Source organism: Haemaphysalis longicornis, unplaced genomic scaffold (assembly GCF_048455015.1).
Source record: "Haemaphysalis longicornis isolate Haplotype H1 unplaced genomic scaffold, Haemaphysalis longicornis Haplotype H1 scaffold_4, whole genome shotgun sequence".
In the NCBI taxonomy this organism is placed as follows: Eukaryota; Metazoa; Arthropoda; class Arachnida; order Ixodida; family Ixodidae; genus Haemaphysalis; species Haemaphysalis longicornis.
Genome location: NW_027526361.1, coordinates 206,474,712 through 206,502,327, shown reverse-complemented (window position 1 = coordinate 206,502,327; position 27,616 = coordinate 206,474,712). Strand labels below are relative to the sequence as shown.

The following is a 27,616-nucleotide window of genomic DNA, read 5'->3' as shown; positions in this document are numbered from 1 at the left end:
AGCAATATATACACAAGTTTTTTTTGCTCTTTCTGGTTATCTTGCTTTCCGTGTAAAAAGTTGGGCGCACCGGCAAAAAAATTTGTGCTTTTGGGACATGCTTTTAAAGAATGCGTCACAAGCGATTACTATCAAATTCTGTGTCTGTAACTGGCAGTACAAAGGGTAATTACCATGAAGTTTCAAGTCGCTATTCTCACCTTGGCCATTTTTGTACTTATTCTCTTTTGAAGGTCAGCGCCCTTATTAAAAGACTTACAGAAAAAAAAGAATATTTCGGGCTTTTTATTACGGGACTATCAAAAAAACAACGCAAATGACGCAATGTATTTTGCGCGTATCTTCCAGTAGATTCTGAGTACAAAATTATGACGGTTTTACAGGAAAATTCTTTGCAGCAATGTCAAACGAAACGTGTTTTTGAATTGTCAAAGATGTGGATATTTGTTAGCTTTTCGAAATAGTTTGAGAAATTTCCAAGATATCTCTTATAATATTAGATGCCCATACAAAATTATTTGTGCTGTACAGAAAGAAGAACGTATTAGACCAAGGTAAAGTTACACGATGTGTGATGTTTCCTATAATTCACCGTAGCAAAATAATCTGCCCAAATTTTCAGGTTCTTGTTAAAGGATCTTCCCGTCTGTGTTGAAGCGTTTCACGTATGTCCTTTCTGTGATCGTAGAACAAAAGGCAACACAGAGTTTTTGAATATGCTGATAATAAAATAACGGGAAGGTAGAAGTGTGGAAAATCTTTTATTCCCGTAGGCAGTTTAGACTTTCAAGTTATGAGAATCTGCGTCCTTACGTGCCAAGAAAGGTGTCAAATAAACCGAGAAGGGCGTTTGCCGACTGTACCGGCTGTACAAGTTAGAGCCATCAGTTCTTAGGTGCGGCGAATAGGTGTGATTGCAAGGTATAGCAATTAGTTCATAGGCAAACGTTTCTAACGAATCGCTCATTTACGTCCATTTGGAGAAACTTCTGATACGCCCTGTGTAACGCCATGCACCAAGAAGGGCTTGAGTTCGGGCTACAATTACCTGCATCTTTTACTGAGGGGGCGTGTTGTCGGGTACGTGAAACCCTCTTCGGTTTTTTCCACATAGTCCGGTCACCATTTTCGCCACTCACCCAGTTCAAAGCAATGCACTTGATGTGGCCGTAATACGACATCACCCAGTAAACACACAACAGTAACACACAAGTTTAGGAAAGCCACCTAAGGACTCAATGTGAAGATGACGAAAGAAGTTTCAGCTTTCAAATTCCCGACTTGTGAAAATAAATCACACAGCTTTAGGTTATATCAATTGTCCTAGGTGCAGATTTAGATACACTTTATACATCCGGCAAATGCAATTGCTGTTTAACCAATAAAGTACACCTAAAAAGGACAATTTGTAGGCAGTAGAAACGTTAAGGCAGCGGACGAAAAAACAAAAAAGATGGAGATTGGGTTTTTATCTTCTTTTATATTGGCATACTGTTTCGCTTTTTTTAAAAGACTTTAGAATGGCAAAGAGTCCTATGTACGACCTAATGTGGAATTGTTTTTACCGGGGAAAAAGTTTATCTAAAAAAAAAGAGAATGCGTATTGTGTGCAACCAGCCGCTCTCCTGGTTCCTGGCAAGAACACTTCAAAAAAGAACAACTTCAGCACTTAACCTGACAGTAGCTGTGGCAGCGTAATTAGGCCTTGAGTTGAGGTTTCAGCTCTTATCTGGAAATAAACAAGGATAAGTGCATGACACTCGGATTTATGGATTTGATATCTGAACCCTATTGCGTGGAACGCGAATACAATTCCTCGCATTGTCATTACAATCGCTGCAACACCACTGCTAAGGTATTCGCACACAATAGCAGCAAACATGCGGTCAGAATTCCATTTAGGACAGGAGTGCCTGCGTACGTCCTGTGATATTCAATTACGCTTGTGTTCTCGTAATAACAAAATTTATATTCATTTATTTATTTTTAACAAAGCAGAACTTAATAGCGTTGTTTGGTTTCTTTGTGTTGATAAGAATAACAAAAGTACCCAAAACCTGATGTTGTTAACCACCAGCTTTAAAATAGCGATTCTCCGGTGCCACGCAGCTTCCAAATGCAGGGCGTAAACGCTATCTTCAACTACATGGGGAAAAAATTAAAGTAGAAATATTTTGTAGAAACATATTAGCAACTATTCACACCGGGTACCATAACAATATTCCAGTTTGATGTACGATGTTTTCAAGAGAAAACCGTCCCCATATAAAAAGCTATTTTTGGAAGGGTCAGTATTCCATGCAACGGTTAAGTTTGCAAACCAAATATCGGCTGTTAAAGTACGTAAAGTTCTCATGTATTCTGACAATACAATTACACGGCGTCAAAGCATTCTCTTGAATTTTACGCACCCTGATTGTAGCACGCAGTACATGCAAGTCCTGTAAACGTAGTGTTTGGAACACTATCGCTTTAAAAAAAAACGTACCACAGTGTCTAGGCACACCGAAAAGATTTAAAGGCAGCACAGCGCAACAAATCGGGAAACCGCTTTATTAACAATGGGGCCCATCGTGGCTACTCAGAGAAAGCAACCTACAACAGGATAGACCTTTTTTAGTGGGTGTTGTACATAAACAAGCTAAGTGCGCTAGGCGGCTTGGCAGAGTCGGTGGTATTTCGCATTCTGCTTGCTTCTGCAGGAAAAAATGCGAGTTTGGTTCATTCAAAGAATTGGCTCGTTAGCATTATGCTGACGCCACTTTTAACGTAAACGTCGGCCAAATAAGCTGTATAATTAGGAAAATGGGGAATGGCCGTGTGACCCACTAAGTCATTTCCCGCAAACGAAACCAATGGTGTCATACCAGCCCGATCTCCGATTGGCGGAGGCCGGAAAAGCAAGCGCGAATTAGGCAAAACTGATTAGCTTGCCGAACGAGCAATTTGCGCTTAAATTTACGGCATATTCTTAATAAATCAGTAAAAATGGTGGGACAAGCACTCCAAGTTACGAAACCGCACGCAAACATAAAAGTACCGTTACGTGCTTCTGTTGGTACGGTACGCACTATGCGCGATGCACCGCACTGCGGGGCCATGGGGTTGTCTCAGACGCACTGGCCGATTGACGCAAGCTACGGTGGCATATGTGACCATATTTGTCAAGCGACACCCATGTTTCACTAGGCGACTTTTTTCACCATGAGCAAAAAGAATCCAGGTTTAAACACCGTCACAAACATACCAAAGGCGGAAAACAGCTTGTCGTGGTGTGGGGCTGCCATCTAGTTTGACTAGCAGTAAGCAAGTCTCAACTCCACACCAAGTTTAGCTGAAAGACTTGGTGTTATGATGTGATGCAAACATCGTTCAAACACACGCTTTGGCGCGAGAATCGATATTTTAGCTGAGATTGATTACTTTTGCAGTGTATAAAGCATTGTTTTCTTCCGGGAAACCACTGTGGGCACTACTGAACACAAAATCTTTCGAATAAAACATATTTTGTATTTTGTCATCATGGCCGCTTGAAGCGAGGAGAAGCTTCTGGCACCAATAGCCAGAGCAGGGATCCGGGTGGGAAGGTAAACGCAGGTGTTCTACCGCCATATCGCTAATTTTGACACTCCGATTTTGATTTTTAGACGTAAGTGGTTGTACCAGTGACCGCGCTTTGTCCACCTGCTTCACGACATGAGAACTAGGTGCGCAGTCGAATGCAGCAAGTGGTTCAAAAAATCACGTCGTGAAGTCGTGAATGGAGAACGTCTCTGAACCATAAAAAAAATAGATCATGCCGTTGTTGTCTGTGAAGAAGAGTTTATACAGTTGCTGTGGCAAAATTGAGAAAGGGTAACCGGTTTCTGTTCGTCACAACAGCTTAGAGACGTCGAAGCTAAGATCAGAAGGAAGGGAAAAATGTCAGGTTTTTGAAGAATTGTTTGTACCTGTGGGGTGCCGCGTCGGTAGAAGGCAGCATCCCAACGTAAAACATAACTGTTTATTAACGTGGAAGCAGCAGCGGGGCAAGCATGCCGGCCTGCGCTCGAAAGGTTAGAGGAACAATCATAATCTCGAGCTTAGCGGCTTGGGTTTTATCGACCCCAGTGGTGACGTAAGCCTCCGGCGAAACTGCGGTGTCGCTGTCCCTTATAGGAAACGTGTTGCAGCGAGTGGCCGTGTCACGCTGGGCTAAACAGTGACGAGACGGAGGCTGCGCAGGTTTGTGCGCAGTGGTCGCCACATCACCCCCCCACGGAGTAGAGAGCCCTCAGGGTCTGTAGAAATCTGGGAGGCGTACCAGACGTCCAGAGCGTGTCGTGAAAGGAGCGGGCTGCGACGTCGGCGGCTGTGGAAGGGTGCCTGTGGGAGGAGTGGCGCTGCCCGGTTCGTTCGCAGCGATGTATGCGGGCTTGAGTCGGTCAATCGAGACGCGGACGTCGTTCCCGTGCAGGCGCAGTGTGAAGTTCTTGTCGTCGCGACGAACGACTAGGTGGGGTCCGCTATAGGGTGGCTGGAAAGGCCGGCGGACAGTGTCGTCGCGGAGGAAAGCGTGCGTACACGATGCTAGCTCCTTGAACACAAAAGGTGTAGGCTTGCTGTGTTGGGCTGCTGGTGACGGGCGTAAGGTGGCGATGGTGCGTCGGAGCCGGGCGACGAAGTCAGTGGGGTCTGACGGCATAGTGCTGGATGGCAGAGCTGCGAGAAATTCACCTGGGAGACGGAGTGGTTCCCCGTAGACGAGCTCTGCTGGTGTAGCGTGGATGTCCGGCTTGAAGGTGGCGCGAAGACCGAGGATGACGGCAGGGATGGCCTCGAGCCAGGTCGAGTCCGGGTGGCACATAATGGCTGCCTTGAACTGTCGGTGGAAACGCTCGATCATGCCGTTGGCGCAGGGGTGGTAACTGGTGGTCCTCAAGCGTTCAAAACCGATAGTCAGCCCGAGGAGCCTCAATAGGTGCGATTCGAACTGTCGTCCTTGGTCGGTGGTTACACGGCGGGGGGCGCCGAAACAAGCAATCCAACCGGTGAAGAAGGCCGAGGCGACGTCTTCTGCGGTGATTCCCTCGAGGGGCCATGCCTCGGGCCATCGAGTGTATCGGTCGATGGCGGTGAGACAGTAGCGGTAGAGACCAGCCTGGGGAAAGGGTCCTATGATGTCGAGGTGGACGTGCTCGAACCGACCAGAGGGAATGTTCCGAGTGGGGACGTGACGTGCCTGGTGATTTTGGCACGTTTGCAGTGAATGCAGGAGCGCGCCCACGTGCGACAATCGCGCTGCATAGAGGGCCATACATAGCGGTCAGCTACGAGACGTGTAGAGGCGCGTATGCCGGGATGGCTGAGGTTGTGGAGCTGGTTGAAAACACCACGGCGATGGGACAGGGGCAGATAGGGCCTGCTTCGTCCTGTCGACGTGTCGCAACAGATTGAGGTTGCCGACCCTGGAATGGGGACTTCTTGTAGCTGTAGTGAGGACGTGCCCTTGAGGAGTTCCTGCAGTTCGGCATCCATGGTCTGAGCCTCGGCGAGGACGTCCGCTGTTATCTACGCCGAGCTGATGGTGGCTACACGTGAAAGCGCGTCGGCGACCACGTTGTCTTTCCCGCTGACATGTTGGATGTCGGTGGTGAACTGTGCGATGAACGAGAGTTGGTTATGCTGAACAGGCGGGAGTTTGTCGCGACGTTGAGAGAAGGCGTAGGTGAGAGGCTTGTGGTCGGTATAGATGGTGCAGTTCTGTGCTTCGAGAATATGGCGAAAGTATTGCACTGCTTCGTATATCGCCAGAAGTTCTCTGTAGTAGGCTGGCAAATTGGTCGGGGCGGTGGTCGTGGTTTCGTCAGTGGCACTGGCGACTGAAGGGGTCGTTTTCGGGGTTGCGAGTTTCTTCGAGAAGAAAGCCAAGGGATGCCAGGTGTTGTCCACGCATTGCATGAGGGCGGATCCGATGGCGAAACTAGATGCGTCCGTGAAGAGTCCCAAGGGAGCGTCTGGCACAGGGTGGGTGAGGAGCGTGGCGGTGCAGAGGGCGGCTTTGCAATCTTCCAAGGTTTTCGCTAACGTTGGTGTCCACGTGACTGGTTGGTTTCGTCGTAGCCCAGCCAAAGCATCGTGGATGTGAGCCTGGTGTTCGGCTGCGTGTGGCAAAAAACGCCTGTAGAAGTTCAGCATGCCGAGGAAACGGCGAAGGTCTTTAGCGGTGGTGGGTCGAGGGTAATTTTGCAGGTCCGAGATGCGTTGGGGCAAGGGCCGAATGCCCTCAGACGAAACTTCGTGGCCAAGGAAATGGACGACGGAAGTGCCTAGCGTGCTTTTTTGGATATTGACGAGTAGACCGTGGTCATCGAGGCGTTCGAACAGCAGGCGAAGGTGCCTGTGGTGCTCTTCGGTGTCGCGGGAAAATACCAGTATGTCGTCAAGGTAAACGAAACAGAAGTCGAGGCCGCGAACGACATCGTCGATGAAGCGCTGAAAGGTTTGTCCAGCGTTCCGCAGGACGAAGCTCATGAAAGGGAAACTCGAACAACCAAAAGGGTGTGATGATAGCGGTTTTCGGGACATCATCCGGATTCACGGGTATCTGTGTGTAGGCCTTCACCAAGTCTACCACGGAGAACACGTGGCAGCCATGAATGCGATGGGCGAAGTCCTGTATGTGGCGTACGGGATACCTGTCCGGGATGGTGCGAGCGTTTAGGGCGTGGTAGTCCCCACAGGGCCTCCAGCTTTCGGTCTTCTTCGGGACAAGATGGAGTGGTGAAGCCCATGTACTGTCAGAGCGGCGGGCGGTTCCTTCGCGGAGCGTGGCCTCGAACTCTGCTTTGCCTATGCCCATGCGGTCCGGGGCAAGGCGACGGGCACGGCAGAAAACTCGGGGACCTGAAGTTGTCCGGATGTAGTGCACGGTGGTGTGCTGCACTTTGCGTGGCAGTCCGCTGGGGCGCGTCAAACTGGCAAATTCGGCGAGGATGGCATGGTACGGCGAGGGATTGTCAATGCTGAGCACCTTGATGCTTGGCTGTTGGGCGGTCGTTCGCTGGCCTGGTGTGGAGTGTCCCGTTGTCGCGTCGATTAGCTGGGCGTTGCGGCAGTCCGGAAGGAGGTTGTAGTGAGCCAGAAAGTCTGAGCCGATGATTGGCTCGGCGATGTCGGCGACGACAAAGTTCCAGTGAAAGTCGCGGCATAGGTTCTTGAGCTGGATGTGCAGGCGCAGCGAGCCGTACGTCTTGATTGTGGACTGGTTCGCCGCGCTGAGCTCGAAAGATGTCAGCGGACGAGGGCCTTGAAGGTGGTGTCGCGGGTTGCAGCAAACGTCGGAACCGCTGTCGACCAGGTAACGCTGCTTCGTGATTTGGTCGGTGACGAAGATGCGATGGCCTCCGAGTTGGCAGCTTGCGGCCGTCTGTACGAGCTGCCGCTGTCGTTTTCCGCATATCCCACGGAACAGGGTGAACGACACTGCCGGGCTTTGTCACCGAAGCGTCGGTGGTAGTAGCACGGACCGTTGATGTCCGGTTTTGGTGACGAGGTGGTGTTACGGTCGCGGCTTTGCAAATGACGGCGCTGTGGCGTCGGAAGACGTTCATCCAGGTGTTGTTGGATGGAGGTGAGCCGTCGATCAATGTCGTCGATACAGCGTGTAAACTCAGTGGTGTTCAGCGGTGCGGCGACAGCCTTGATGGTGGGCGACAACTGCGGCGAGGAGGCCTCGACGACGCGATCAGCAATCTCCGCAAGTTCGTCGAGAGGTAGCTTGACCTGAGCCTGCAGAATCGCCTGGGCGTGCTACGGGAGCCGTTGAAGCCAAAGCGATCGCAGGAAAGAATCCTGGACTTGCATGTTGCCCGCGAGCGCACGCAAGTGGCACAGGAGCTGCGAAGGTTTGCGCTCAGCGAGCTCTGCTGACTGCAGTTGTCGTATCTTGTGTTCTTCCGAGAGTGGCAAGCGGCGGATAAGTGCAGTATTCAGATGTTCGTACAGATTGTCCGTTGGTGGGTTGGCAAGGATATCCCGGACCTCGTTGGCGTAACGTGCGTCCAAGTGAGCGACGACGTAATCGTAGCGGGTTCGGTCTTGCGTGATGCGCGCCAAGGAGAACTGGGCCTCGACCTGGGCGAACCAGACCTCGGGCGAGTCCGTCCAAAACGGCGGAAGCTTAACAGCAACACGCCAAGAAGCAGCGTGCGGGAAGGCTTCTGTAGGAGCTCTGACGTCCTCAGCGGAGCCGGTAGGCACGTCCTCGTTTGCGGGGGCGTTCCGAGATTGTTGCTGTTGCTTGGTTTGTTGCAGTTCCTGTTGAAGTTGTTGTACTTGCTGGCGGAGAGCGGTGAGGGCTTCTGCGTCGGCCATGGCGGTGCGGTTAGTTCGTTTTGCGGGTCACCAGATGTGGGGTGCCGCGTCGTAGAAGGCAGCATCCCAACGTAAAACATAACTGTTTATTAACGTGGAAGCAGCAGCGTGGCAAGCATGCCGGCCTGCGCTCTAAAGGTTAAAGGAACAATCATAATCTCGAGCTTAGCGGCTTGCGTTTTATCGACCCCTGTGGTGACGTAAGCCTCCGGCGAAACTGCGGTGTCGCTGTCCCTCATCGGAAACGTGTTGCAGCGAGTGGCCGTGTGGGCTAAACAGTGACGAGAAGGAGGCTGCGCAGGTTTGTGCGCAGTGGTCGCCACATACCTATTCACCATATATAGCTAGATTGCCTTCACGCAAAAGCAAACAGATCAACACAACAAACAAGAACGCAGGCACATAGCCTTCCAAAGCCTGATATTAAGGATACATAAACAGTGCTGCCACTACGAAAAGATAAAATATTACAAAAACTTTTTGGACACACCGATGGAAAATCCCTTGACACCTTCACTATCACAATCCGCTTCCTCAACTTGGCGTAGTCTGTGGAACGCTATTGTCATAACTTTTCCGACGTGTTTCTTACCGTTTTCTGGGTCCGGAGAAAGATTGAATTCTACGCTGAGAAGCCTTGCACCGCAATTACCGAGGTTTAAGAAATATAAACATAATAAAGCGCATGGTAGATCTAGGGTGTCCCGAATTAGGCAGCGTGTGTGTCAGCTAAGAAAGTGTAACCTAAAAATACAACGCAACGAAAAAGCCACTTCCGACCTACTGAACGCCTTATTCTGCAATATTGAAACTAAATCTTACACCCTATTCATAAGTACCGCACGAAGATAAAGCAGCTTGTAACCTGTTCCACAACCAATCTTGCTTTATAAAACACCGTTTCAGATACTACTAGCACTAGTACCCGGTGATGCTCGATTGGGAAAATATAGCAATGTATATAACACACATTGCGCTATTTCTTGCAAGTCATAATTTATTCACCATCGAGCTGTACGGAAATGGAAATTCCTGCCTGCTGTCAATACATGGCGTCTTCTCGAAGACGAGTGGTTTAACATAACTGCTCGAACTCATGTGCTATATCAGAACTACTCTGCAATTAATGTATGAAGGCACTCGGTCAAACGAACAAGAAAATACCCATCGGAAGTATTTTCTCGCGAGATGTCGTCGATAGCATTACCTGTCAGTTTCAAAATAAATATGGCTCGCACTGCAGGCCTGTAGTTGCAAAAACACCATGCGCGATTCCCACATATGGCACTCGAGCTACGCTTACTCGGGCGAATTGGAGTGAAAAAACCGCCACAGATTTTAATGTGCCTTCTGGTCATTGCTGGTTTTTGGGAGGCTGTTAGTGTCTTTGTTGACAGCGTAGTTATAGGTCCAAGACGAGGCCATCACCCTGAAGCATTGTGCCAGTTTTATCTCGTAATTTATCTTGCTGATAAAATTTTGCGTTTCGTTGATTGATATCTTTGTGCTTCTAACGTTTGTTTCTGTTTGTTTAATAACAGGAGGTCCCCCCCACAGTGTATGACTCTGGGACCTCCTTCTAAAATGTTGTTTGGTAAACATTCTTATTGTAACACAAAATGAAATAAATTCAAATTTAAACCCTGTTTTTTTATCACCATGCCTACCCCAGAGCAACTAGCGAAAAAAACGAACCTCTCGAACAACTTTTGAACGAGAAGTTTCACTCGCTAGTAGAAGATGATTTGGTATGTAAAGATATCATCAAGGTGATAGGTTTTGGTCTAGGTGAGCAAGCTTCGGTTTGTGAAAGTGTTTGTTTGAAGCAGAGACAGGCGCTCTTAGAACGAAATGAATTACTCGATGAAAGACTGGCCGAGTTCGAGCAGTATTCGAGGAAGAATAATGTTGAGATCTAGGGTGTCCCTTCATCCTAAGGTGAAGACTGCAGAGCCATTCTGATATGAATCGGCGATGATGTCGAGTGCCCGCCGATATCAACACGGTTATCCTTGGTAGTTCTGAGCCCACCGAAACGAGTATCTTTGCTGGCTTCTGCTCGCGTGGTTAAAAATCGGTTCACTAGGGAGGCTCGCCGAATTAAACTGCGCACTGCAGTACCGGCTTCTCTGGTGCCACTAGCCTGCCAAGCTATGTGAATGACCACTTAACTCTTGATAACAAGAACATGTTCTCAAAGGCGCTGGCACTAAATAAGGAAACCACGTTGAAGCACTTGTGTACGGATAACAGCGAGATAGAATCCAGGAAAAATCACGAAAGCAGAGCGTATCGCAATTTCACCGAGTCCGTTCTTCGACTCTGCACGGGAGCATTGTAAAATTATCCTTGCCTTATCCACTAGGTAATGTCTAGTACAATTTCTAGTTTCATGGCCTTGCTTTCTCCGGAAACTGTAAAGTGTCATCTTACAATAAAGATTCGTTCGCTCATTCACTTCAATGCCCGCAGCCTTCGTAAGTATATAGATGAAATTAAAAACCTATTTCCTCAGTTCAGCATTGCCTTCACTTTTATCTGTATATCTGAGACTTCGCTTTCAGGCGCTAACAACGGCATGAGCAGTTTTACGTCTGATCAAGCTGAATATTACCACCGCCAAACTGATAGTCATGGGACTGCCGCGATTTTTAGTTCCCAAGATGTCGCATACACGCGCCAATATGACCTTGAATTCAGAGGGAATCATTGTGAGTCAGTGTGGGTAGAGGTTGACCGCTCATTCCTTAATAATGAAAAGAACCTATTTCCAAGTTGCATTTATCGGTCACTATTGCCTTCTTTTAGAGGATTCTGGCGTCATATCAGTGAAGTGTCATCAAAACTACTAACTTTTGAACATTAGAAGGTAGTTATTGTAGGTGATAATATTGTTAACTTGTTTTACCCGGATAGTACTTCCTATGCACATTACGCAGGTTATTTCACTAGATTTCGTTTCGAATCTCTTGTTGAGTGTACAACAACAGTAGCATCTCATGGTACCGGTACACTCATTGGTCGCGTTTTATTTACATGGCCTTATTTCCCTGTGTGGAGGTTGTTCTCGCTAATTTTACAGATCATTTTTCTATTTTTCTAACATTTGAATATGAGCTATTTTACCGCTGTATTAAGTTCCAATTCCTTTGTTGAGGCTATCACTAAAACATAATGCGCACCAAATATGTATATCTCTGCTCCCGATGAAGCATAGCGACAATTTTGGTCGTCATTTCTACTCGCCGTGCCGGAAATACACGTACTGTCCAATGTAAAAAGAAATACAAGTATCTGCGCAACCCATGGATGGCAAATTGCATTCAAATAGTTTTAAGGAAAGTAGGAAACGCGTATAAAAACGAAGCTTTACCCCTTTCTTATGTGTGCGGCTTTTTTATACCAGTCCTACTGCAGTCTGTAAACACCTTGCTCGAGCAAGCGAAAAAAAGGTACTACGAAAATAATTCGACAAGAATAGGACTGACATCAAAAAGCAGTGGCAGCTCCTGAACTGCTTGCATAGCAAGGCTTCTGCTGATGTCCCTGTAACCAAAATCGACTACAATGGAAACACCCTCTTCGACCCCAAGGAAAACGCCAATGCTTTCTCGGAATACTTTCCTTCCGTTTACATCAACCACCGCCTCCTACCGCAGTAGTACACTTCTCTGTGACATACCACGCAATTATTCTTTGGGTTCCCAAAAACACAATGGCGTCTTTTCCGCGATTGCTAATCTTAAAAATAGAGGGCCTGGGTTATATTACATTTGTGCAAGGCATTTAAAACTGGTTGCACAGTTTGTTTCAGACAAGCTCTGTCAAATTATCAACCTTTTCTTTAAACAAGGATTATTTCCTTCATTCTTAAAAAAAGCTACAGTAATTCACGTGTATAAAAAAGGCCACAAATAAACATTTACCAACTACCGTCTAATTTCAATTCTTTCCTGCCTTTACCAACGAGTCTAAAAATTGTTTGTTAAACGCCTGAATAGCTATTTATCCGAATTTAGGTTGCTTAATTTTTAAAGACCACCCATTTGGTTTTCCCACAGGTAGGTCTAGTAATCTAGCCGTGCTGTCTGCTGGTGATTATATAAAGAAATGTATCGATTCGGGAAATTTAGTGGGATCGGTTTTTTATAACGGGCTGCAGCCTTTCACACTTTAAATCACCAAGACTTGTTTTCTAAACTTCAGTCCTGCGGTATAGCTGGACCTGCGCTGAAATTCTGAAAAAAATTACCAACTTGACAGACAGTACACAGACACGCGGCCAAAACCGTCTCTGCAATGAAATATGCTAACCAAGGAGTCCCACAGGGCTCAGTATAGGTCTGTTGCGTTTTTTAATTATTTATATTCTTCCTGATTTTCTTAGCTCTTATGACTGTGGTCACTGTTTCATTTGCAGAAGACACAAACCATATGTTCACCTGATAAAACAGTTGCTGCTCTTATCTCAATGTTATATGTTGTTATAGGTGTCATCATGAATTGGTGCAGCAGAAATTACTTAGGTAATAACTCCCCAAAAACTAAAGTTACGGTATTTTAAAGTGCTTATAGGTGATTATATACTATTCCCGTAATACAACATGGTAATAATTAAACTTGTACGCGTACGTATGTAATCTTTTCATATATCTGAACCCAAGCCTTACCTTTCGCCGTCACTTTATCCATCTTAAGCAGAATACAATGTTTGGTATCCGTGCATTGTTCAACGTTAGCCCTTTTAACACGCGCAGCACTGCTCCCGTATTGTGCTTTCGTTCGTAGTCATATTATTTACGGTATAGACCCATGGGAAACACATGCGCTTGTCACTTATCCATTCAACACATCCAAAATCAGTCAATACGCAATATCAGTTCTATTTCTTCGCAGTCGAACGCCTACACATTACTCCGCTCTTACAAGATCTTGCCCGTTAATGTATTCTTCCAGGTAAATCTCGTCACCTTATTACAAAAATTTTTAAATATGCACCTGGAGTTCCCATTTAGTGTATCTGACCTTTTACAGATAAAATATGACCAGATTTTCGGCGCATAAAATTTCTGCTACCCCGAGCTTATACTATTGAGAGTAAACTTCCGCATTCAGTGCGATTTTCTTGTAGAATGAATTACCTTCAAGTATAAACTCTTGCACTGCATTTTTACTGTTCAAAAAGTCTCTCCAAAATTATTTTCTCGATTAACTGTAACTATGATATGAGAACTGTTTGACTTATTTGTTATTCTATTCTTTTGATACCATGTTTAGTGTTTTTGGCTTGATTTGTGATGTAAAAGTGTATTTGCGGATCTGTATTTTGAAAGAATGTTTCCGTTGTGCATAAATTATACGGTCATTTTGCATCTACGAATCGAGGGTCATAATAGAGTATTTGGCTCTGGGACTCTTGTTCGTACACCCCGCAATTCGTGAGAACTTCTTTTTGGAAATAATCAAATATAGAACTTGAAACTTAAATTTGAAAATTATCTGTTAAGGGGGATTAGCCGCCAGGAGGCCGCGTGGTGTGGAAGCACTTCGCATGGGCTCCTGCGTTTTTCGAGCATTGTCCCGGTTTTTTGCCTCCAGTCAACGAGACAGCAACGTCATCGCAACCGCCAAGCGAAGCGGAACCGGTGCACATCGGATTCTGACTGGTACGTGTACTTTCTACACCAGTTATAGGCCAGCAAGCGGGAAGAAGCGAGTTAACCCTGATCAAAGAACACCCGGCCACCGTTCCTCGGTTCACGTGGCGCGTGGCAGTCTCGCGCTTGTGTCACGCGGCCCGGCGCTTGCCGGTGGCCAGCGTAGAGGGCGATGACCTCCGAGAACGACCAGACGATGAGCGAAGAAATCCCAGAGGATACAAGTGAGGGAGCAGAAGGCGGCGACGCCCGAATAAGCTTGGATGAAAACAACGGTAGGACGGTGTATCAAACGATGGGGCTGACTGAACTCCACAGAAGAGGCGCTGCTAGGAAGAAGAAGGAAGAGGAAGGCAAGCTTACAGTCATACATGGTGCAGCAAGCAAACAAGAGTTGGAAGGAGCCACTTCCTCAGGCAAGAAAGAAAATCCAGCAACCGGGAGGAAGAAATCTACTGCCAGTAACTCGCCGCCTTTGCCGGAGATGGACTACAAGGTTGTGTACAGACCACCGCCCGGACTCAAACTCGCAAAGTGGAAGGACTCGGATGCCGCTATCGCCATGGCGCGGGCGATGAACATGCCATTTAAGGACTTCGTGAATCAGGTCACCACTCAAGTACAGTGGACGCAAAACCTGCTTCTCGTTAGCACGCCACACGAGGAGCTTGTGGATCGACTGGCCGGCATTGCCCACCTACAGGTAGGATCAAATGTATACAAGTTTGTTCCATACCTCAAGCCTCTACCGAACACGAGCGCGGGAGTGCTGGTTGGAATCACCGACTGGCTGACGAACGATAACATCATGGAGTACATTAGCGCACCGCTGCATAAAATAGTATCCGCCAGACAGTTAGGGAACTCGTCGGCAGCTTTGCTTCACTTCAAGGGACCGCATGTACCTTTCTACGTTAAGGTATTAGGGGCAATAACCAGATGCCGTCCATACCGCAAGTCAGTTCAGTTTTGTAGGGCATGCGGGAACATTGGTCACCGACAGGACGTATGCCCGTCCCCCAAGCCAGAGCTATTCGTTAGATGTGGCATAGAAACAGCCGAAGCTAATCACGACTGCCACCCAGTATGCAAGCTGTGCAACCAGCCGCATGAAACAGCCAGCAAAGAGTGCAAGAGGCGACTACGGCCAGCACCCCCGCCTCTACATGTCAGGCAGGCCAGGCTCCAGAAAGGTGGCACGGCATCCTCGGGGACGGCCTGTGGCTCGGTCAACCCGGAAAGCACCACAACCTCTACATCATTTCTTGATGGCATTTTGAGAAGCTCCTCATCTAGATCCAGGTCTAGGTCACGTTCCAAGTCGAGGGCCACAGGAAAATCAAGGTCGAGATCGAGGTCAATAACCCTATTTCCTTCAACAGCGTGGGAACAGAATTGTGGTGAACATAATAGAGTAATGTTCTCGAATGTTCAGTTTCCACCTTTGGTTGCAGCCCCTACTGATAACAGTAACGACGGTAAAGGCACCCCAGACAGGGTGGCTCCCTTCGAAGCCCTAAAACGCAACGTCAAAGAAAACACGCGGATGATCAAGGAATTGGTCAAACAAAACTCAAGCATGGTGCAGGAAATAATGCATATCAGACAACAACAAGCAATACAAGACAAAGAAACCCTTCAAATGAAGGAGGATCTGGCCCAAATTAATCAAGGTCACGCCGAATTTCAGCGAACTGTGTTAGGACTATTTCAACAGATTCAGGAGCAGATCCAGAACATCCACAAGACGCAGCAGCAAGTTAAAGAAACAAATATGACCATATTGAATGAAATGAAAGACCTCGACAAAAGGGTAACGGTTCTAGAGGACAAAGACAAGGCTCGCAAGAAACCCAAGAATTATCCTGGGAGAGAAGCTCGAATGGAGGAAATGCTAGAATATGACGAGTAGCCCCTCAGGTACCACGAAGCTCCCATTTCGAACAGTTCCCAAACTCAAAATTTGGCAATGGAACTGCAGAACCATTAGATCTAAAAAACAAAATTTGCTACAGTTCAGCTCAATTGAGAAACCAGATGTCATTGCTCTGCAGGAAACTCAAGCTGAAAGCATTAACTTAACGGGCTACGATACGCATATAACCGAGGGCATGACCCGAACTGCCATCCTTATCCTAAAGCAGTTGGCCACACAGTTGCACCCCATCCAACACAGGATCGAGCACACCCTCGTGGAGATCATACCCGACAGGAAAACTTTGCAGAGCCTATTCATATTGAACATTTATAGTCCACCCACCGAAAACTTGGGGGACCTCGACAGATTTTTTCGTAAGGTCTTGCAATTGACCGTGGGTCAGAAGATGGTGGTGGTAGGAGACTTTACTGCACCCCACGTGGCATGGGGGTGTAAAAGGTCATTAAAGAAAGGAGAAAATGTCCACAACGTGGCTCAACAACACCGCCTTACGCTGTGGAATGATCTCCAATACCCCACCCGAATGGGCAACAGTGTGTCGAGAGACACAACCCCTGACCTCACTTTCACGAGGGGCATCACCCATGCTGAATGGCAGAGACTGGACGAGAATCTCGGTAGTGACACTACATTGTTCAACTGGAAATTGACCATCGGCGAACACCCGCAAAAACAGGAAAGGCAAGAATTACAGACTGGAAAGCCTTCCGAGAAGAAAATGACCAACAATCGATAAACATAGACATGGATCTCGAAGAATGGACCACAAAACTGGTTGAAAAAGCCAACAAATTCACAAAAGAGATCCAATTACCATATCAAAATCCAGAAGTAGACCCTCGCCTCTTACATATTTGGGAGGCTCGCCGAAGTCTTACACGGAGGTGGAAAAAAACAAAAGTGTAACAAGAAGCTACAGAGACGCATTGCCCTCTTAACAAAGCAAGCAGAGGAGTACGCTAGCCAGCTGGGAAGGCAGAACTGGAACCAGTTATGTGACCGTTTACAGGGGACACTCAGTACCCAAAAAACATGTAATACCTTGAAGTCGCTTATCCCCAACACTGGATCCAAAAACATGACTGGACGACAAATAGAGCGCCTCATCCACAATTTCCCGGGCACTGAAGAGGATATCCTTATGGCGGCAAAAAAGAAACTCATTGGTGAGCAAGACCAAATTATACCCCTTTCCCACCCTGATTACGTAGGGGTACCGAACCTCGACATTGACATCCCATTCACCAGGGCCGAGCTGGATGCGGCACTCGCCAAGCTCACAAGGAACACTGCGCCAGGAGCGGACAAAATTACCAACAGAATACTCCGTAACATCACAGAAAAAATCAAGGAGGATCTTCTCAACAGAATAAACGAGGTATGGGAGAGGGGAACTAACCGGCGCAGTGGAAGCATGCCAACGTGACCATGATTCCAAAGCCCAACAAGCCTATCGGATTGTCCAACCTCAGACCGATTTCATTGACATCGTTCGTAGGGAAACTCATGGAGCACATGGTTCTGGATCGCCTAACCTTTTACATGGAGCACAACAACAAAATAAGGATTCCAGACTCCATATACGGTTTCCGGCCATACTTATCGACGCAAGATATTCTGCTACAGATCAAAGAGGAGGTCATTGACAACCTCAGCACGTCACACAAAAGCGCCATCCTGGCGCTTGACGTTGAAGGTGCGTTTGATAATGTATCGCACGGGGCCATACTGAAGAACTTACAAGACCCGGAATGTGGGGTGAGGGCCTATAACTACGTTCGGGACTTCCTTTCGTCTCGGACGGCGACTGTGGGCCTTGGAAAGCTTCGGAGTGACAAGTTCCAGGTCCCAGCAAAGGGCACCCCACAGGGCTCAGTGATCTCGCCGTTACTTTTCAATATCGCGATGATCAACCTACCTGACGAGCTAAATGCAATCCCTGGTCTTAGACATGCCATCTACGCTGATGACCTCACATTCTGGACAGCAAGAAGGTCAACGGGAAACCAACAGGACTCCCTGCAGGAAGCCGTAGACCGCACCGAGGCATACCTCAAGCAGTGTGGACTTTCCGTCGCCTTCCAAAAATCGGAACTTCTGGTACTAAGAAAGGGGACGAGAGGCAGACCCCCGCCGGAAGCACCAGGCCAGGAAGTGAAGCTTCATGGCATCCCTATCCCAAAAGTCGACACACTGCGAGTATTAGGCCTCACTCTTCAAAAGGACGGAACAGGAGCGGCTACACTCTACAAGCTCAAAAGCACCATCACCCAGGTAACCCAACTGGTCAAGAGGGTTGCGAACAAAAAACATGGCCTCAAGGAAGAAGATACAATTCGATTAATACAAGCATTAATTATCAGCAGAATTACACATGGTACCCCATATTTGGGGCTAAAGAATGCCGAAAAAGAAAAACTCAACATCCTCATCCGGCAAACATACAAATTGGCACTAGGTCTACCGGCGAAGACTTCGACGGAGAAGCTCCTGCAACTAGGGGTACACAACACGTGGGAGGAACTTGTAGAGGCCCACAGGCTTAGCCAAATTGAACGGCTGAAACTCACAGAAACAGGTCGCGCCACTTTACGTCGTCTCGGGTATGAGGTGAACTTGGATTCCCAAACCCAAAAAAGCCGCATCCCACTCTGTCTGAAGAACTACATCACGGTTTCCAATATCCCTCGCAACATGCACCCTCTTTACCACAAAGGAAGGAGAAATGCCAGGGTAAAGGCACTGAAAAAAGCTTATGGTAAGGATAGCGGAACGAGGTACGTCGACGCCGCAAGATATTCAAGCGCAAACCATGCAGCACACGCGATAACCGCGACCGACTGCAAAGGAAAGGAACTAAGCTCGGCAACTATCCCGACTGAAAACATTGACTCCGCGGAAGAAGCAGCGATTGCTCTCGCTACTACTACGATCAAGCAAAGCCAAGCTCGGATGATCATAATCACAGATTCCCAAACAGCCTGCAGAAATTTTCAGAAGGGTCTCATCTCCACAGTAGCGCTTAATATACTCCTGAAGCTAAAAGATCAAAAAGAAGATGTACCGGACATATACATCGTGTGGACACCGGGGCACGAGTTTCTAGAGGGTAGTATGGCGGCTGATGCCGCTGCCCGATATCATTCCCACCGGGCAACAACCGCTACCCTCACCCCCATCACAGAAGCTCAAGCCACTCCCACGCCGATGTTCCCACCTATCCCACCACGCACCAGGGACATATTAGAACATTACAGATTGAGCAGACGGAAATATCCACCTCCTCATGCACAACTCACCAAAGAAGAAGCGACGCAGTTAAGAAGAATCCAAAATAACTCTTTCCCGCACGCCTCACAGTTGCACATGATTCATCCCAGCCTGTACAGTTACGACTGCCAATTCTGCGGCACCCCCAACACTCTCTGCCACATGTTGTGAGGGTGCAAGGGTGTGAAGGAACTCCCCGAGGTCCTGGCGCCATCGACGGAGCAGTGGGAGGCCCTGCTTTCCAGCGAGGTCCTGGATGACCAGCGCAGCCTGGTGATCCGGCCCAGACAAGCAGCTGAGGGCCATGGCATCCTGGACTAGGGACGCCACCCACCATGGATGGTCAACGCTACTGCACTGAAGATCATCCAGCTCTCAATCTTCCTTTTATAGGAATCAATAAACGTTTATTCATCCTGGTCCTCCTCCTCCTATCTGTTAAGGCAATCACTGAACATTACAAATTGAAAAAGATCTGTTAAGGATACCAGTGAGGAGTAATAACTTTTAAAAGCGAATAAAAGTCGCTTACAGGCTTGTGTTCCCAGAATTACGAATTCCACCCTCCCCAGCTGCCTTCAACTTCAAATGTTCCGAAATTAAAATAAAGTAATCCCTCGTTAACAAGAACTCGGATATCACGAAACATTGGTTCAGTGTAAACGTTTTTCGGCGTGCATTTACCTCCAACAGGCGCCATGTATTGGCTCTCTTTATCTCAAAACGTCTTTTTTCTGAGCACCACAAATATCTTGCAATGTTGACACCAAGCAATGTCCGCTACACACCGCTGATATGGTCAATGTTTTACCGCTTAGGTCTCCCTACTCGCCGAAAGCCGTCGTGAACGGCGAATTTTCGCTGCATATGAGGCGGCTGTTCTCGTTACCGGAAAGCCGTCCGATGCTAAATTGTTGAGAGAGTTCTGTACGATGCAGCTGATGATGGGAATGAAGAGGAGCTTTAGGAATGCCTAAAAGGACAGAAACACCAAAGATGCTCGGTATGCTTCGCAACAAGCTAGAATGTAGCGGCGGCGACCAACAATTGATGCGATGCGTTGAGCAGCTCGTGAACGCTTTTCTAGAACAAGGGCAAACGCGAAACAGGCGAGCATCACGCTGTTGTTTTTTCTGCAATATTAAAAATTCTTTTTTTCCTGTGAACGTTTTCGACTTTAATACGAAAGCTCCCTGTGAAGTGGAGCTTTGGTTACAAGCATCACCTCTTACTTCAGGGATGTGCCCCCATATTTCCCCTTTTCGCTTATCTCTAACTCTTCTTATCCCCAAATTTTTATTGGATTTTACAAATTAAAGTTAACCTCGGATTACTGTTTATCAACAAATCAAATACGCAAGCAATAGGACAATTTGTGTATTCTAATGGGGGAAACAAGCCAAGGCCTCCCGTTAAAATAACGTTTTCTTTACGTTGAAATGGTGTACTCTATCCTTCCACAGCTTGAGTGCTTGTGGTGATGTATTCGCTCCTAACACTAACTTTATTAAACACTAATTTTAATTAAAAATTAAAATAGTGTTTAAATAATTTAATTAAACACTAATTTTAATTAAAAATTGAAACTGCGCTGCCATCGTTATTTTTGCTCATTGGCAGCGTAGTGTTACATCTGCAAGATTCTCAACACTGCAAAGATTCTCGTTTACACTATTTTTTTTTCACCACAGTTTCGTATTATCCAATATAATTGAAGAGTAAAAAATATTGGACGTATAAATATCTTCTCCAAAATGAAAACACTGTACCAATTTAGAGCTAAGAAGTAGATTACCCTTACAAGAGTGAAGGGAGCATTGTCGGCGTCAACGCCTTCATTTTCTCCTGTAACTTGAGGTGAGGTTTCATTTTCCAAAGTACCATCCTTTCCTTCTAAGCGTGGTTTCTTCGATCGTGCAAAAATTGTCAGGCATGTCTTCCAAATACTTATTTGAAGAACTAAATGCAAATGCCGGTGGTGTTATGACATGACTGAAGTGTTTCTTTACATAAGCCTCTTCATTTGATTTACGAGTGGCACTCACGCGTTTTGTATGCTGCTCCCGAGCATGACGCTCTTGCCAATGATCTTGGTTGACCACCGCCGTGGCGAAGGAAAATGCCGGGTTTTGAATCCTCTCACCTGCTTTTTCCTGGTTTCCCGTAGTGATACAGGATCTCTTGCCTTGCAGTGCACATAGAACATTTATGGAAACGCAGAATTTTGTACGAAACTGGAAAAATAACACAGAGCAAGGAAACAGCTACGGCCGCACCTTCATCTTCCTCCAGTGTCCATTTAAGCGCTTCTGTATTAAGAGAAACTTGCGCTGCCAACACTGGGAGCCACTGCGTCGTATTCCTTGCAGGAAGGAGGCGGTGTCCTGGCTTCCGGCATTTCGCGCTGGCAGGCTCGGGACACGTGAAAGACTCGTGAAAAATTCCGTCAGACCGGCAGGGTTGAATAACGAAGGCGCTCCACACGCACACATGAACGGGCGCGCACGTTGTCGCGTCTCCTCGGCAATCAATTTCCCACGCTTGCCGCGCGTCGCCTCGAAGCGTTCAACCCGCAGCGGCGCAGCCAAGCCGGGCGCCATCAATATCGTAAACGCTTCGGCATGCTCCGCAAACTAAGGAACAGCCTGTGCACGCTCCGTCGCCGGGGGCAGTTGCGCTCCCAAAACGCATTACTGTCAGCGCGGAAAGGGCCTGATTCGCGTACGCGATCTTGCGTGCGTTCCGGGGATCCTAGAACCTCAGCGGTGACTCCGCAGCCTGAATTCGTCGAGCAGATTGGAGTAGCCCACGTTCTCTTGAATGCCAGCACGACGAATTCGGAGTTATTTCTAGCTGCTTGAGAGACGAAAAAATATAGCAAGAACGCTAAAAAGGAGCGTCTGTGAAATAAAGTAGGCGATTACCTCCTTAAAATAGTTAAAGGAGGCACTGGTTTGTGTTGCCCCTCTAATTCGATTCATCCTACCCATTTTCATCGCTGGATGGTCCCCGCAGAATAAGCCTTCAAGCAAACTTTCACTTTTGTCAACGCAGGAACGAGGATCGCCGTAGTGCATATAACATTGGCTTATCCCGCCAGGGCTTGCCGCTAATAGAAAGCTTTACCATAGCGGTTAGCGTACGCTACGCTGGCGGCGGCGGGTACGCGTACATGACTGCGCATGCGCGCGCGGGCATGGTGAGTTGGCCCTCACGGGAACGAATGCCGGGGCACGGCGAGGAGTATCGCCCGTGACCAGTTAAATTCCCAATCGGGTCCCGGTACACGCCGCCGCTGGTGTGACGTACGCTAACCGCGACGCTAAAGCTCTCCAATCATCATGACTGCCGGCAGCGTAGAACACACCCTGCCGCTGCTCCCCCTCGCTCCGTAGTGACCGCGACACCGCTGTAACTGGGACGGTACGCCCCGCATAAGCCCGGCTGTAAAAAGGCGGCGGGTTAATACATTGAGGCCCTTTTGCTTAGCACCTCTTGCACCCGTCCAGTCTCTGGGGCTTCCTTCGTGCTCGTGTGCTGTTTGCACTGACTGAAATGTCGAATTTATCTATAGTCCAATAAGCCGGCTCTCCACTTCAGTTTTAGTAAAAAAAAAAAAAAACATTCTGCAACTTCCGCACAACTAGTCTAGCGCCCGACCTGTCTGTGTTTTTAGAGCGTTCATTATGCCGAAGGGCATAGATGAATGGGTATGATTAAATAATGGCGAGGAAACATCATGATACGAAATTGGAAAGCTCGCTTCACCTATGAAGTGTAGGAGGGAACGGCGATGGTGCCCCCGTATCCACGCGATGTAGCGGGCGCGTCGTCTACCCTGAATCCCGTTGCCGCAAGATGTCGCATCCTCGTCGGACGAAAGGCGAGGCAGGACCATGGTGGAGGTCCGCGTCTGCGTCGCTGCGGTGGGCACCCGTCTGGACACCCGTGGATTGAAACGCGTCCAAAGTAAGGCCATTGGCGGGTCACGGCAGCAGTTAAAGGCCTACTGAAGTGCTTTTAAAATCGGATGAAATTCTCATTTTATACAATTAATACATTGGCTAGTTTATGCCTGCAAACACTTTTTCGGCATTTTTAGCTTGAGTACAGCGGTATTCGTCCATATAGTTAACTCTACCACCGGTCTACTCCGGAACAGAGAAAAACCGAGAGGCAACACCGCACCTAACGTCACAATCGGAAAAAGGCCAACGACGTGCACCTCCGCTTCGCTGTTTCCCGGTTTTCTCGGCGAACTGCCGAGATAGGCAGGCGTGTAAACTAAACTTTATTAATATTTATTGTCTTGCAGATAGATGGCACAGTATTCCAAGGAATTGCGCTCGCTGATAAATTCAACGAGCACTTCCTGGTATCAGGCACAGCGTCCACCACCAATGCAGCTACTGATCCTGAATCATACATCAAAATGAGTATACAGAATTCCATATACCTATCTCCCGTTTCAGAATAAGAGGTCTGTAATATAATAAAAGAGCTAAAAACAGTAAAGCTTGCAGAGAAGAAATAAAAGTGGAGCTTATAAAGTCAGCAGCTCACTTTCTTTGCCAACAACCCGTTTGTAACCTTATAATGAGTACAGGTGTTTTTCCGGAAAAACTGAAAGTTGCCAAAGTTTCTCTTATATTCAAAAAGGATATTCAAAGGATATGAATAATTACACACCAATCTCAGTTCTTCCTTAAATGTCAAAAGTCTTAGAACAGTTGATAAGTATTAGAATATATAATTTTCGTAAGGCAAACAACGTCATATCAGAGCAACAGTGCGGTTTCCAAAAAGGAAAATCAACCGAGTTAGCACTGTTGAACATTAAAGATAAAATAATTGACCATATCGAACAGAACCTATACACAATAGGTGTCCTCATTGATTTTAACAAAGCGTTTTACTCAATAAAGCACCACATTTTACTGCATAAATTAAATAGGTATACGGAAGTAGAGGGATTTGCTCGGATCTATAAAAAGCTACTATGTAACTGTTTTCAATACACAGAAATCGAGCACGCAAGATCCAAAAAAAGAAAACTGAATTTTGGAGTACCACAGGGATCCATTCTCGGCCCGCTCTTATTCTCGTTATACATAAACGATATCGTACATATTTCTTCCACAGTTGATTTAATCTTATACGCCGACGACACGAGCATATTCTTTTCCCGCAGTAATCTTGCTCCACTCCAGACATTAACAAATGCCTGGCTTGAAAAATTATCGGTATGGCTAAAAGAAAGCCAGCTTTCATTGAACACAAATAAAGCTAAGTTTCTCGTTTTTCGTCCAAAGAATAAGCGTGAAAGCCACCAAATTTCAATCACATTTCGGGGTACGACCATCGGACAAGCCCCTTCACACCAATTTTTCGGTGTGACCCGCCGCGGTGGTTTAGTGGCTAAGGCGTTGCGCTACTGAGCACGAGGTCGCGGGTTCGATTCCCGGCCGCGGCGGCCGCTTTTCTGATGGAGGCGAAAAGCAAAAACGCCCGTGTGTACGAGATTTCGGCGCACGTTAAAGATCCCCAGGTGGTCAAAATTAATCCGGAGCCCTCCACTACGGCGCGCCTCATCGCCTGCGTTGCGTCGGCGCGTTAAACCCTAAAATCAATCAATCGATTTTTCGGTGTGACGTTCAACGAAAATTTTAATTGGTCAGCTAATTTAAATAGAATTTGAACCGATGTGTCACGCTCTATTGGCGTCATCTATAAACTGAAGCAGCTTCTGCACTCTTAATCTGATTCCATATAAATTCCAGTTAAAAAGGGTGATCCATATATTTTATGTGGATCCAAACGAAAGAATAACTGGAACGAAGCATATAGGTGGATCTTATCTGGAACCGTCAGCTTGTTTTCTTTATGTTCGTGGTTTTTATCTGGAACCGAAGAAATGGGGTCATGCGATGTCGGCGGTTCCGGTTACTGTTCCACTTATGTCCCAGTAAACGGTTGGGGAGAGTGCGTTTGTATATTTTTTGCTCGTGTCTTGTTCCACATAACTCGTGCATGGCCGTGAAGTATGCTCTCTTTCATGGATCGACTGGAACAATGAACCGCATATATATTAGGTGCTTCTTGACCCAAGATGCACGTGCGCGTTTAATATACACGCGCACACCGCACATAAAATTTAATGAACTTCGCCGACATCTATGAAACTTCCTTGCAGCAGTTAACTTTCATAATACGGCTAAGCTGTAGTTTTAGTGATGTCCTTTGACAGAAAACGAAATCCCACTTTTTTGTCAACGCCGTACAAAGCATTAAAAATGTCGAGAGGAGGATATCTTAGGCACAAGAAGAAATTGAAGGAACCCATTTCCAGGTGTTCTGCGGCACCCAAACCGCTTTCGTGAACATCGTATTTTTCTAATTTGAGGCGTCAAGTATACAAAATCACCAGTGACTTCAATTTGAGAAGGACTAAATGTCTTCCCTTTCCACGTCTGCCGTTCGGGCAAAGCCATAGCTGTTATAGCGCTGAAGAATTCGTGGTGCTTTTGTGAACATCTTCATTACGAAATACTTATTGAGGCCATTACATTTTATGCATTTGGTTTACAAAGTTTCACAGAAACGACAGTTTTTGTTCAACACTCAGTCATGATCTCGCTGTGGTGTAGTACGCGCTCAATGGTACTTAGTCCACGTTACTTATGTTGTGATGGGGTACATACATAATGGTAACCGACTGCGTCACATTTTACACCGCACACATCATGCTATGCATGCAGTTATATGCTAAGAAGTTCGTTTTTGTATTTGGTCTCGTTCCGGCTAATAATTTTCACAAGCAAAAACGAAAGCCTTTTTGCAGGAGGAGAACGACACAGAACCCGGAGAACTAAATCTACCCCGCGGCATCTGCCTTACATTCTATATATTTATACTGAAATGTCATTCTTATTTCAAATTATGCATTGCAGTATCGCGAACATTCGCAGTGTTACCCTAATGTTGTTACTTGCCATAGTAATTGATTGATTGATTGATTGATTAATTGATTGATTGTAGGGTTTAACGCGCCGACGCAACGCAGGCGATGAGGCGCGCCGTAGTGGAGGGCTCCGGATTAATTTTGACCACCTAGGGATCTTTAACGTGCGCCGAAATCTCGTACACACGGGCGTTTTTGCTTTTCGCCTCCATCAGAAAAGCGGCCGCCGCGGTCGGGAATCGAACCCGCGACCTCGTGCTCAGCAGCGCAACGCCTGCCATAGTAATTCAAGTTCACCGAATGACGTGCCTTCTCCTCCTGGTTCCCCCGTTGCTCTTTTCCTGCACTATTGGTGTTCATGAAGACAAACTGCTGGAAAACGGGAAGGTGTATTATTACTCGCTTATTAGCGAGTAATCACACTGGATTCACTTTACGGAAGTAGTTTTCTATAACGTGGATATCAAAGAGCGTCGCAGTATATATTATTGGTATTGGAAAGACTTGTTGTCAAGAGAACGCAGTCAATAAAGAAGCGTCGTTTTGTTTTCACTGCAAAGAACGAAATAAAGCTGTCCTCGAAGTTTATGCACACATACCTCACGCGCTCACGGCCCGCGGCGAGAAACAACTTTAGCCCAACTAACGTGTTAAATTGGCTAATATCTCAGCTCTTTGTTCCAGCCTCAGAGCCGTGTAGACGTCCGCTTAGAGGCCTACTCCCATTTTCCGAAGCAAATATAAGCGATCAAGGGTGCCAAGCTTGTGATCTCTTCCGCGGACTGGTCACTGGCCACGGCGTGCATCGCCCAAGGCACGGAGGAAGAAAAAGTTGGCCGAAACCATTACGAAACGACCGCCACTTCAGTTCGGCATGCCGGGCGCATGCGTTGACAGCTGCAAGGCAGCGCCGCTTGCGTTGATGCATGGTATAGTGGGACGGCAACGGGTACAACGACGATGAGGGAAAAACGGGACTGCGTGAACACTTTTAACGACTGCAGCGCCCCTACGTCTCAACGTTTTCGCAAGCTAGTTTTTTTTCGTCCGCATGCAGCCCACCAGTGGCCTTCTAAAGCGGTTTTCTTGATTGCTCGCGTTATGTGCCTGATGTACTAAATGAACTGTCGGTCAGACTGGCGGGTACGGTACGGTTACCAGTTCGGTTGTGGCGTGAAACTGCGGATTTCTTCTTGTCCTCGGGCTGTATTTACTGTTCGACGAAGTGAAGCTTTGCCGGGAGGCGCAAAAAAGGTCTGTGCGGCTTATTTATGTTCTGGTAACGGTTGTTGTTCATTGACTTGCTCATCACTGCGTCCGATAACCGTGCCGCTCCGCTGCCTGTTCGATGCCAGAAACGTTTGCGGCCGTTATTCACTTAAGCTTGTGTGTTTGTGGGTCGGAGTCGGCTTGACATTTCTAACTGCATACGTT

The 27,616-nt window shown here is 47.2% G+C and overlaps 1 protein-coding gene across 1 annotated transcript; it reads right to left on the bottom strand.

Moving 5' to 3' along the window:
* Positions 1-4,273: 4,273 nt before the first annotated feature.
* Positions 4,274-8,355, bottom strand: LOC144180196 (uncharacterized). The gene is made up of 4 exons (XM_077708581.1): positions 7,840-8,355; positions 7,474-7,791; positions 6,581-7,423; positions 4,274-5,221 (listed from the first exon to the last, which is right to left on the bottom strand). The coding sequence occupies exons 1-4, from the start codon at positions 8,353-8,355 to the stop codon at positions 4,274-4,276; spliced, it is 2,625 nt and encodes an 874-aa protein (XP_077564707.1).
* Positions 8,356-27,616: the final 19,261 nt, after the last annotated feature.

Coding starts and splice junctions, on each gene's coding strand:
- LOC144180196 (XM_077708581.1), bottom strand. CDS start 8,355: ATGGCCGACGCAGAAGCCCTCACCGCTCTCCGCCAGCAAGTACAACAA. Junction 7,792..7,839: donor CGCTCGCGGGCAACATGCAA/GTCCAGGATTCT, acceptor CGGCTCCCGTAG/CACGCCCAGGCGATTCTGCA. Junction 5,222..6,580: donor AGGCCTACACACAGATACCC/GTGAATCCGGAT, acceptor CAAAATCACCAG/GCACGTCACGTCCCCACTCG.